The sequence below is a fragment of the Rhinolophus ferrumequinum genome, chromosome 19 (assembly GCF_004115265.2).
Source record: "Rhinolophus ferrumequinum isolate MPI-CBG mRhiFer1 chromosome 19, mRhiFer1_v1.p, whole genome shotgun sequence".
In the NCBI taxonomy this organism is placed as follows: Eukaryota; Metazoa; Chordata; class Mammalia; order Chiroptera; family Rhinolophidae; genus Rhinolophus; species Rhinolophus ferrumequinum.
Genome location: NC_046302.1, coordinates 26394218 through 26407201, shown reverse-complemented (window position 1 = coordinate 26407201; position 12984 = coordinate 26394218). Strand labels below are relative to the sequence as shown.

General features: G+C 38.0%; 1 protein-coding gene across 1 annotated transcript in view; it reads right to left on the bottom strand.

Annotated features, from left to right (window-relative positions):
- The window catches only part of DSG2 (desmoglein 2), a 40004-nt gene that overhangs the window by 19187 nt on the left and 7833 nt on the right, over positions 1 to 12984 (bottom strand). The window contains exons 2-6 of the mRNA XM_033087448.1: positions 7507 to 7542; positions 5642 to 5776; positions 1601 to 1762; positions 1308 to 1452; positions 267 to 433 (exon numbers count right to left, since the gene is read on the bottom strand). Coding sequence (XP_032943339.1) covers positions 267 to 433; positions 1308 to 1452; positions 1601 to 1762; positions 5642 to 5776; positions 7507 to 7542 — 645 coding nt within the window. The remainder of the gene's footprint in view (positions 1 to 266; positions 434 to 1307; positions 1453 to 1600; positions 1763 to 5641; positions 5777 to 7506; positions 7543 to 12984) is intronic.

The window sequence follows — 12984 nt, the reverse complement described above, 5'->3', positions numbered from 1 at the left end:
TATATTTTACTTCTTTCCAATCAGGAGACAATTTTACACTTACAGTATATCTCAATTTGGACTAGTTACATTTCAAGTGCTCAATGGCCACATATAGCTAAGGGCTACCAGATTGGTCAGAACATCTCTAGAAGAGGATAATTCCAAGAGTTGTCCTATCAATGAGGAATCTACAACAAAGTAGGAAAATTAGATATTAAAAGAGAGGAGAACCTGCAAGGATAAAGGAGAGTTTAAAAGATGAGCACCATAAAATATTAATTTACCTCTCTGTCCAAGGTGATACTGGTTGTATAAACCTCTCCTGTATCTTTATTCAGGTAGAACACAGGAGGGTAAGGAGGCTCCTGAGATACGATTTTATAGGAAATTTTAGAATTCTGAGTATTGGGTTCATCTGCATCTGTTGCGGTGATTTTCATCACAAGTGTATCTGCCATCAGAAACAAAGGTGTCCAAAATGAATCTCAACCTTAAGTACACTTACATACATTATTATTTTAATTTCATCTTGTTCCAAAAAGGATTTCGGGTGCTTATCAAATCAGTTTACCAAGATCAAAAAACTGAATTGGGCGAGGAATCACGTGGGAATGGGTATAGTAGTAAGAAAAACAAGATGAAGGCAGGCCCAGATCAGTACATACAATTCTTTGAGTGAAGTCCTGAACACTTGCTACAGGAAGGCCACAAATTTATTTATAATTGTTCTAATAACCAAAACAAAGCAAGAAGAATAAACAGATACAAATAAAGGCTTATAAAATACAAACAATTCAGGAGAAGAGCAGCTATTCTTTACACTATGATCCAAGACAAACCTCTCCTGCAGGTCTTCATAAAGAGCACTGCATTGAATGTTGTCAATAAGCCAGGCAACATTGGCAACAGTGGAAATAATATAAGTCAAAGGTCAGCAAACTACTGCCAGTCGGCCAAAGCCAGCTAGCCAGCTGTTCCTGTAAAGAAAGTTTTACTGGAACACAGCCACGCCCATTTGTTTTCATATTGGCTATGGCTGTTTTCTTGCTATAAGGCAGAACAGTTGTTTCAGAGACCTAATGTCACATCAATCTATCACACCTGTTGTGAGGGTATAAAAGACGCCATGTAAAGTCTTTTGAAGTTATCACAAAAAAAAAAACCAAAAAAAAAAAACAGTTCCAAGTCTGGAACAATAGGTTTATTACTATTTGTCCTGTGGTTAGTAAACAGCCTCCATTAAGATACAGGATTCAGTTTCAGTTACACAATGGAGTTAAAATGACCTTGGGGATTCATTCATCATAAAAATAGTAGACTCTTACGTGCTGCACTCAGTTCTTCAACAGACCCAACAAAGACGTTCTGCGTGAATACTGGCTCATTGTCATTGATATCAAGAACTTTAATGCGGAGTTCTAATGGTCGCTCTAGGTTGTTTCCTTTTTCATCCAAAGCATAACCCATTAACTGAAATCATGACATAAATAATCGAAGAGATTAGATTTAAGCTAAGGTAATTAAACTACCCTTATATCAAAAAAACACACAATAAAACCAGTCATTTCTATTACTAAAGAAAACTACAAACTAATAAATGTAAAATTGTTCTTCTTACCAGAAAAAATGGTGTTTCTTCTCGATCAAGAATGCTGGTAACGTTCAATTCTCCAGTGTCTTTATTAAACACAAACACACCCAGAGGTGGCTCTGTGATACCTTTTCCAGTGTATTTGTATGTCACTTTTAGTTGTCTTTCTTCTGCAATATCAGAATGTATCTAACGTAAAAATAACAGAGGAATGCCTCAAGTTAAAACTCATCCATAACTTAACATGTAAATATTTTTAATGGAAAATTTCCCTCTGAAGTTGTCCTGATGCTGACAGGAGGGAGGTGGGAGAACACAAGCGCTCCGGAGCGGATGTGCTGGTGACAGAGAACCTGGGTTCTAATCCTATCTCTGTCACTCACTAGTTACATGATAGGAAGACAGCTACTTAACCTCTCTGTGCCTCAGTGTTCTTATCTGTAAAGTGGAGAGATACTACTGCCTCTCTCTTAGGGTTGTTGTGAAGTTAAGATATTGTTAGGTGTACATCTTGGAGCAGGTAGATTTTAAATTCAATACAGAAGGTAAAATTTGCAGCGTCAAAATCACCTTCATAAATCCATTTGATCATCTGCAAAGGATGAACAAGGCATACTTCCACAGAAGGATTAAAATAATCAAGTGCCATCCCTGCTTAGAATGCTTCAGCAAATTAATGTTTCTCACTTGCTGCGTCTTCTGTAGTTACCATCTTCAGCCTCTATAAACAGTTTTATTTGTATCTCTACATATGTCTCTGTGGCCCCCTATTAGCTCCTCAGTTTCCTCCTTCAGACATCATTGAAGCCATTGTCACCCACCTGCCTGGCCAGTTCTTTGTCGTGACACCTCAGGATTAGTTACACTTTCTTCCCATATGTTTCCCAACATGCACTGGGGCTGGAGGGGCGGTTTTTGCTGAGAATAATCAAGGGAACAGCAGATGGGGTCTCCAGGCCTGTTATACCAGCTCTGCAACTCGAGTGGAATGGTGAGCAGGAGCAGTCCCATGATTACTTTTCACTGAGTTTCTGTCTATTTGTTTGTCTTTCCCTTTCTGTTTATCTCTCTGTTTTTGCCAAGTATATGCATATACTTGGCATGTGTATATGTATATGTATGTGAATACACATGTGAATATGTATATGTATGTGCATATATATTAAAATACTTAAAAATATTCTAGATCTTTAGGTACTGATTATATGTATTATATAATTCCACTTATGTCCAAAATAATACATAACTGTGTATGGACATAACTGTTGGTTTGTGTGTGTGTGTATACTGGGGGGGTGATGAGTGCCAAAAAATGTATATGAATGGACACTCTGGTTAATGTTGCTCAAGCAATAGTTCACCGTAATCAGAAGTGTCTGGCTGGACACTGATGGTAACCACTTTGAGCACCTCTTGTAATTGCAGAAGTCAAACATGACTTGTATTCATCTTTTATTATAGGTACATATTGAGTATTACAATTTTAATACAGTTTTCTTTCTTAAAATGTGTATACATTTTTTTGGCTTCCTCTATGTGCATATAAGAGTGTGTAAGTATACACAAATTAATGCATTTCGTAAGATCTGGAAGACACTAAACTGTTGACAATATTACCTCTAGAAACAGAATTTTAACAAGATCTTTTGCTTTTTATATAAATTTTACTCTTAACAACTTGTCTACTAAAATTAGTGAGAAAAACAGTTAATGCTTATTGAACCCCTAAGATTCAATGCATTTAGGGAAACCTATTAGAAAAATGTGTGAATGACTCAGGTATCTCAGAAAACCAAACCAAAACAAAAAACTTAATTGCTTATATATATACTATTTTGTAAACCCATAATTAAAATTTTGGTTTTTAGAAGGCTTTTATAAAAACACTTGCTGGAAAAAGGAAATTGTTAACTCCTGTTCCATTGCTGCTGTTTCTTTTAAGGAGCTCTTTATGTCTGATATTTATAAGATTGGAAAGATGAAGTAAAATTTGGATATGAACACTTATTTATTCCCACAAGTGTTTACTGAGCACCTGCTGACATTGCTCAGGGCACAGGGTATGAGCAGTGAGCCTAAGAACTAAGCCCTTACCCTTGGGGATCTCACACTCCACCAAAGGAGCCACACTACAAGCAAACAAGGTAGAGAAGAATGTCCTGGAGTGGACTGTGCCATAATCCAAGCTGAAATGGAGAAATGGGACAGAGAGAGGTGGGGTGAGGCAGGGAAGGAAACTCTTTTAGGAGGTGAACCTTGGGCAGAGGCTGGATGCAGAGAGCTACTGCAAAGATCTGTGGAGAGGGGCTTCCAGGCAGAGGGAGCAGTAAGTGCAAAGGGTGAGGCTGGAATGAGCTGGGGTTGGTTTAGGGATGTAGCAGAGTGGAGGTAGGGGGTTGATTGGGGCTGAGGTCAGAGAAAAGGAGGTCAAGACCAATAAATCCCGAAGAGATCTTATCGGCCAGGGTAGAGTTTATTCCTTCCACTGCAGCAGGAAGCTACTGAAAGGGTCTCACTAAGGTGGTGAACACGCTTAGTCTTTTCAAAAGATCATTCAGGCTGCTTTCGGAAGAATGAACTGTGGTGGGGGAGTGGTGGCAAGAGTGAAAGCAGGGACACAATATCAGGGGCTCACTTTGGTAAAACTAATTTGGACTAGGGGCGGTGGCAGTGGAGAGAAGTGGGCAGATCTGGAATATATTTTTGGGCTAGAACTGACAGTACTTGCTACATTTTTGAAAAACTAGATGGAATTTTAGTGCTATTTACTGAAATGGGTACAGCTTATGGAGAACAGCTTCAAGGGAAAAAAATCAAGAGTTCAGATTTGCACATGCTAAGCCTGAGATATTACCATATAATTTATCAAAAAATAGGACACTTTGAGAGTGTCCTATTAATAAAGAAAAGGGAGTTATTAATAAGCCAGGACCAGGGGCATAAACCAAGACGAACTCAAACAGGATGTATGGCCACCTTTACCTATTTGGTATCAGTTCTTTTCATTTTGAAATTACTTTTTGTGTGTAGGGTGGCAGAATATGCCACCCCAAAATATACCACTTTGGCAGAGGATTATTTTGAGCTGAAGGCAAGGGAGAAGAGCAGGACATAAATTTGTAAATGTGACCTCCCTCCCCGCTCTATCCAGGACAAGCCAGTCATCACCAACAACTTTAGACTCTTGTCAGCGTGGAGATGCTAGAAGGAATCCACATAACAAACTTCACTAATTAGCCTTTTTGTATCATTAGTTTCCCACATACGTGCCTTCCTACAACTGGCCGCCCCTACCAAGGTCCTTTACTTTGTCACTTCTCTAAAAATGTATTGTTCCTTTGCTAAGATGCTATATAAGCCCAAATTCTAACCAAACCTTTGAGTTACTCATCTCTGGGCACTCACTCCCCTGTGCTATTGGTAAAATACACATGTTAATAAACTTGTTTTTTCTCTTGTTCCATTTTCTTTTGTCAGTTCAAAAGGGCCCCAGAGAACCTAGAGGGTAGCAGGAAAAACAGTTTTCCTCCCCCACATATGATAATATCTTCTTTGAAGTATTGTAACACTGGTACACAAAGATTCAACTACTGTGTTTCCCCAAAAATAACATCTAGCCAGACAATCAGCTTCAATGCGTCTATTGGCGCAAAAATTAATATAAGACCAAGTATTATATTATATTATATTATATTATATTATATTATACAAGACCCGGTCTTATTTTACTATAATTTTTCTCCAAAAGACATATTAGAGCTGATTGTCTGGCTAGGTCTTATTTTCGGGGAAACATGGTAGTGCCAGATGCCTTAACTTTTAGTTGAATCAAAGCTCCAAATTATGTATTTTTTTCGCCAATGATGCTGCATCTTCCAGAGTGGGAAAGATCTCAAAGTTGATACTTTCTGCTAAGAATTAAGCTCTGCTAATTTTCTAATACACACATAAGGCTCAGTAAATACATCATATAATTTTCTTTAAATTTTAAAGTGAACATAAAAGTCTTCTCACACCATATTTTAGTAATATAGGTACATATCTTTCTTGTTCCTCTTTAGAAGGTACCTTGGCAATCGGATTCTTTTTGGACAGATCCTCTCCCTCCCGAAGAGCCACAGGGGCGGTGATCCAGGCACGCTTTTGTCGCACTAAATGCCTATGTTTAAGAAGCAGCTTATTTTCAGTTCTTGTGTTTAAGGCCTGCAAAAGATTGCCATACCCAACACATTAGGATGGTATCCTGTAATTTACTAAAACTTTAAAAATGGTTGTGTAAATTTTAAGGTATAAATTTCATAGTTTTTAACAAGCTTTATTTTCAACGACGAAATGTATACACTTTAGCAAACTCTACAGGCTCAGTCAACAGATTGTCTCCAGACCAGTAAAACAGTACAGTTTAGTTTTCTTCAGTAAGAAAATATTTCCTAGAGGGAAGAGTTTAAACAGCTAGAGTAATTTAGTGACCTGATAAATAGGGAAATTAAAATTAAAATACCATTTCAATAACTTTTTTTTTTCTTACTGAAGATGAAATTCCATTTTTCTGTGGTGGCTCATATTTTAAAAATTTATTATGAAATGTTTTAAGACTAAATCTTAGTAACCTATTGATATCAATTTGACTAAAAGTAGTAAAAGTGTCAGTTAATGAATTTATTGCTTTAAAGATGGGGCAAACGATTAAATTGCCCATCTTTTGTTTTTAGAGTTTTTAAGTGGAAAACTACTCTATAAATTTTCAATTAGGCTTTAATAGATAAATATATATTTTATCCAAGGAAAATTTCAATATAGCTGACCTAGTATCTTAAGATCAGAAATGATTATTAAATTAGGTCTCTTATTTTACTCATTTTGTTGCTCTACATAACATGTATTTTATTTTGAAATATTTACAGTGGTTATCACTAAGCCATTGATTTTTCTCTTTGTTTTTAGTTGAAAAAATTCTATAACTTAAATTATGTAACATTAAAATAACGCTAGTTTATGATGTAAAAATGTAAAACTTCCTTCTATATTTTCACTTATATTTCAGAGTATTCATTATTAACTTGATTAATATCTATTATGATCTTTACTTATGACCATACAGTTGCATATGTATAAAGGTCTTTTTCCTATAAAAATGGAATTATCATATACTTCTCATTCTGCCAGACTTTAAAAAAAATTTTTTTTTAATTGGGGAATATTGGGGAATAGTGTGTTTTTCCAGGGTCCATAAGCTCCAAGTCATTGTTCTTTCAATCTAGTTGTGGAGGGCGCAGCTCAGCTCCAAGTCCAGTTGCCGTTTTCAATCTTAGTTGCAGGGGGCGCAACCCACCATCCCATGTGGGAATTGAACTGGCGACCTTGTTGTTGAGAGCTTGCGCTCTAACCAACTGAGCCATCAGGCCGCCCCTCAGGAAGCTCAGTGGCAGCTCATTGTCTTCAATCTAGTTGTGGAGGGCGCAGCGCACTGGCTCATGTGAGAATTGAACTGGCAACCTTGCTCGCGCTCTAACCAACTGAGCCATTCAGCTGCCCCTGCCCTTGATTTTTCATTCAGTACCTCACCATGGACATTCTTCCATGTACCATAAATTGTTTCCTCATTCTCCTATTGATGGACAGTTAGACTGTCAAAAAATGCTTCACTGAACATCCTGTATATACTGGGGGTGCCAAAAAATGTATAGACATGACTTGCATTCATCTTTTGTTACCGGTATATATTATTACAATTTTAATACATTCTTTTCCTTTCTTAAAATGTGTATACATTTGTTTGGCACCCTCTGTATGTTCTCTTGCACTTATATGGGTGGGAATGGCTGGCTCTAAGTGAGTGTGCATTTCTAATCTGGGGAGGCACAGCCAAACTGTCTTCCATGAAATTAAGTCTCTGAGTCCAAACGACAGAAATACTCTCCTTGGTTCCTTACCTCTAAATGGAGTGTATTCCCAAAGTTAAAGCAGACCTGGAAAATAAAATTATTTGTTGTTTAATATGATTTATCATTCAATTCAGTTTAAAAATTTTTGTTAATGAATAACCTACCACCTAAGATATTATAGACATTTTTTTTTAAAAAAAAGGAAACAAATTTTAATTTTTCCCTTTGCCTCCCTGCCATGACCACGGACAGAGAGTGCAAGCTACACTCTTTTTGATCCATACTGCCTCCTCCAGGAATCTGAGAACACAACTAATATCTGAAAAACGAAAACAAAAACTTTCCTCTTGAAACTTTAGCCAATCACTAATCCTTTTCTCCTTACCCTGCAGTTTTTCATCTCTTGTTCTCGGGGATCCAATTACCTTTCCGTGCAGCTAACTCCCATCATTCCCTGGGGTCACACACACAACTGCTTGCACGTATTAGGACTCAATTCCTCACCTTCCTCAGTCTCACCAACTCTTTTCTTTGGTTCCTATCAAGCACAGTCACACTTTGAATTTCATCACTACACAGAACTAAATACAGTTATGTTTACTCTAAAGTCAGCACAATAAACTCCTATCTTGCCTTTTGACTTTTGCTTTACTTTCTTTATAACCCGTTGATCTCCCCTGGTCTTCACTTTTTTTGGGCTTAATTGAGAAACCAGCACTTTCTAATATGGTAGCTACATGTGACTGTTTACACTTAAATTACTGGTAATTAATAATTCATTTAGTCAATCGCCACATGAGGTAAGTAGCTTGAGATGTTGCAGACATCCAGCATCGCAGACAATGCTGCTGGAGAACACTAATAGATTACTGCCAGCCATTCCAAAGACGTTGTAATGACTCAGGGATGCCTCATTCTCTTGACCTTCTAAAACTCCTGCCTCACTTCTCCCCCAACTCTGTAAGCCTAACTATTATTTTCTTTGATTCTGACCCTGTACTGACATTGCTCGAGAGGGCTGATTTGAACCCACACACATCCATGCTCCCTAATAGCTGTTCCCTCCACAGGGTTGGTGTTCATTTCTGGGGTGAACAGCATACGAGATTATGTTTGCCCAGGAAAGTTCAGTAGACACCTGTTGTGCAGGCATCCCGTTAGTGACCCTCTCACTCTCAAAAGTGTGCTCATTTAGACCATAAATCACACAGTCACCTTATCTTTGTCTTTTTGTATGCCTATTGTACTATTCTAAACTTCATGATTTCATCTAAACCTAATAACCTCCAAAAGGCCCCACCTCCAAATACCATCACATTGGGAATTAGGGCTTCTATACATAAATTTGGGTGGAACACATTCAGTCCATAACAATGTATAAGAGAATTGTGGCCAATGAGATTTCAGGGGAGTCTGGAAAAGATTATCCTCACTGATAAGAAGAGAAGCATATGTACAACTGCTCTATTCACCTGCTTCTGGAGATTGCTGAGCAAGGACGTGACACTTGGAATGGCTATAGCCATCTGTGACCATGAGGCGAAAGCTGGTAAAACGGCAGAGAAGCCAAATTGAAACCATCTTGGAGTTACAGAATTGGTCAAATCTGGAGCCACCCCATCTCTGTTCCATTTCTTATGAGATATTATTCTTTTTATTTAATCCACTATGAGTTGGGTTTTGTTACTTGTATGTGAAAGCAACCTAACTGATGCACCTACTTGGCAGGGTTCCTATACAAATTAAAAGAAAGAATACTAAGTGTATTTATTGCAATGACTGGCACATAGCAGGCACTCAGTAAATAGAATTACGATGGTACTTCCTCAGTTCTAAGATGTGCATTGTCCTCATCTTAAAATTTCTGAAATTTGAATTTATTCACTCATGCCTTCAATTTCCTGAGCTCCAACAACATGCTAAGTGATAGAATGTTCTTACCCTCTTGGATTCTTACATGTTGGGGAGACAGACAAAAATAGGTTGTGATAAGAGCTGTAAAGAAAATTAAAGCAGGGACAGGACGGTAGAGAGTAATTTAGGACGGTGGCAATGCTCTCAGAAGAGGTTACATTTCCAAAGAGACTGAATGGAATGAGGGATTAGGTCCGACACAGCCCTGAAAAGGGAGCAGCCAGGCCATGGAGTGGGAATGACAGCGGCGGGATCAAGGTTGGCTGTTCGAGAGGACTGAGTCAGTGGGGATGATGCCAGGACTTCTGGGTGCTAATCTTAATCTATTTGCTGGTTCCATGGTTTGTTCAGTTTGTGAGAATGCAGTAATCCAGTATACTTGTGGTATGTGCCCTTTTTTGGTATGTGTTAACACTAAAAAGTGACAAAAATCTGCATGTACCTTAAAGCTGAGGGTGTCTTGGAATTTCTGTAATAATAGTTCTGCTATTTGTTTTGTTTTGTTTTGTTTTGTTTTTACAGGACCTATTGCCATAGCTTGTTTTCACATTTAATAAGGCAGGATGGACTAAAGTATTTGCTCTACAGTCATTGCACAAAAACGCAAAAGAATTGTACCAACATATTGTCAACTGCAGAACTGTTTATTTGATTTAAAAAAAAAAGTTAAGATCTTAACTACTCTTTTCTAAAGTAAATAATTTGGATGTTTTTGGGGGACTCTATCTCCCACCAGGGATATTTGGTGATGACTGGAGACATTTTGGTATGCATGAGGACACTGCATACCAAAAAAGCGCACGTATCACAAGTATACTGAATTACTGCATTTTCACAAACTGAACAAACCATGGAGCCAGCAGCTAGATTAAGGGTTAGGGGTGGGGAGGTGAGGCCAGTGCCATCTAGTGCGTAGAGACCAGAGATGCAGCTCAATATCTTACACTGCACAAGGCACCCCTCACCCCATCAAAAGCCATTTCTGTTTCCAAATGGTAAAGTGCCAAGGTCAAGAAATTCTGATTCAGACCATGTCTCTGATTGGAAATTACTGTAATACGTAGGGTCAAGAAGGTCCTGTAAGTTCCAGAGGACCATGAGGATTTATGTAAATTTCCAAATTGGTAGCATGCAGCAGGCAATATAAATAGAACAACTGACACTCTGTCTCTGTCCTCCATTCCCACTCCTTCCCACTCCCAAGCCCTTCGAACATTTCCAGCGCTGTACTTTAGAGTGACCTCCTGTGGGGAATGTTGGAAAAGAGCTTCAAACAATGGAAGGATGGCTGGACAAGATCACCATTATGGTTTCTCCCAACTATGGAATCCGTAACTCTTTTCTTTTTCACGAGGAACTTGGTGATAGAAAAATATCATGTGCCACCTGCATTAAAGACTGAAGAGGAAAGTAAGCTTCTAGTCTCTGTATCCAACGAAGTCGTGTTTTTAGAGGCACTAGATAAATCCTTCAAGAGCATTCCCAATTTCTCCTGGTGGATCCTATGCATCTTGTAAAGATTGGCCTTCCTGGTAACTGGCAAGAATATAATTTGGTTTTGGCAGAAGCATGAGGGAAGGTCAAACACCACTGCAAAAATACAATAAATCAATGTACCCTTTGTTCTCAAGGTTGGCACCTTTACAAAAGACTTCCTGTTCTGCAGTAACCTTGATGAGTTTAACAAACAGAATCCAGGACTTATGAGGCAATGGATGACAGCACTTCCTGGCTGATAGATTCTCGGTGAGGTAGCCTATAAAATTTATTTTATGGCTAAACATCCTAACTTATTTAGAAAATCCCGACTTATGACCCACACATAAGTATAATTTCTATAGCAGCCTCACTCAACTAGTTTAAAAAATTATATTTTTGTTTTCACAGCTGCTAACTTAAAAGACTCAACAGCCAAGAAAAGCAATATTCTGAACTTTTAAGTTTTGAACTCCGAATTCGAATTTTAGATAGTAAAGCTACATACTTTAAGTCTAACTAAATTATATGATTTATCATAATCTTTCACCTGCTTTTCAGATGTTGGGGCCAATCGTAGTGTAACAAATATGATTTGGGGTGAGTTATATGGAAGTTAGCTTCAAAGAGAAACATATTTTCTTTGTAAGCATTTACTGCTTTGATGACTTTTAAAATATAAATTTAGCAACGCTGTGCTATACTTGAGTTGTTAGATCATGCTGTGAATTCTAACTTCAAGTTCAGTTTTGTGTCATCATGGACAGTTCCTAGCTTTTCCTTCGTTTAGGGAACAAGGACAAATAAACTGAAGACCAGGAAAAGTCAACAAAATATTTTAGTTAGTGTTCATTTTTTTTTACTCCCAATTAGCTTTGAAAAGGGATGTTAACAGAGGATCTCAAACTTAAGTGGCATCAGAATCACCTTGTTAAAACAAAGATTGCTGGGCCCCACCTGAGAGAGTCTCTGATTCAGCAGGTCTGGGGTGGGGTAGAAGAATCTGTACTTCTAACAAGTTTCCTGGTAATGCTGATGCTGCTGGTTTGGGGATCACACTTTTGAAAACCAATGAGTAAAATCACAGAGTAGCAAGAGAAAGGGAAGAGGAGAGCCGGGCTAATTTATAAACTGAATAATGAACCCTTAATTACAGAGAGATGTGAAACAATGGATTCCAAACAAGGAAATTCAGTCACTGAGTTATTCCCATCGCAAGATTTTCCCACTTTATCAGTAATAATCAACTGCAACAGGATTGCTTTAAACAGTGTTCTCACCTGGTTCATAGCTTAAGTTTTGCACCTCCTCTTCTAGCTTACGTTTGACTTGATTCTGAACATTTTCTTTGCAATATTTTACCATTTTATTTGTATGTATTTTCTATAACTACTACAAATGTTTTTGGAATCAGGGAAAATATAAGTAAATCCATATAACACATCTTACATAATTTGACAAGACAAAAATGATGGGCTGTTTCCATCTTTTTGCTGCAATATAGCCCTGAAAATTACACTAAAAAATAGAATAAAGAAAATCAAATACACCCCCACCCCCAAAGTTTAAGAAACCAAGAGTTTCAGATTGTCCTTTTTCACCATTAGATGGCACTGGTCTATCAAGAAAGCAAACTTCGGAAACTACCGGAAATTGGCCAACAGTTGACTCCAAGGTCCACAGTGGAAAACAGGCATTTTCAATTCACCTCAAATAAGTGGACAGCAAAATTGAACAGTGAAAATCAATGGCTTTTCCAAAGCTGTATGAATACTTTTGCAGGACTACTTCCTGTGAAACTAGACAAATCTTAATGTTCATTTTCTTCTCTTTTTTCCTTTCTAGCGTCCTAACTGATAAGGAAACTAACTAAACAAATTATTCAGTCCCAGAAGTTCAGGCCTTATTGATGACAAACGATAGAAAACTGCTGGAAAAGGAGTGATGCCTTTGGATTGACAGGAGGTATATGGTGTCCGGGGATCTGGGTTCTAGCAGGCTTCGCCCATTGACAATATTCACTACAGGAAGTGACTGGCATACATGCAGTGGGTGCTCAAAACACGTCAAGGTCTCTTCCCTATGCTTCTCTTCCGTCACTGTACGCTCCATGACCACCAGAGTACAAGAGCACCT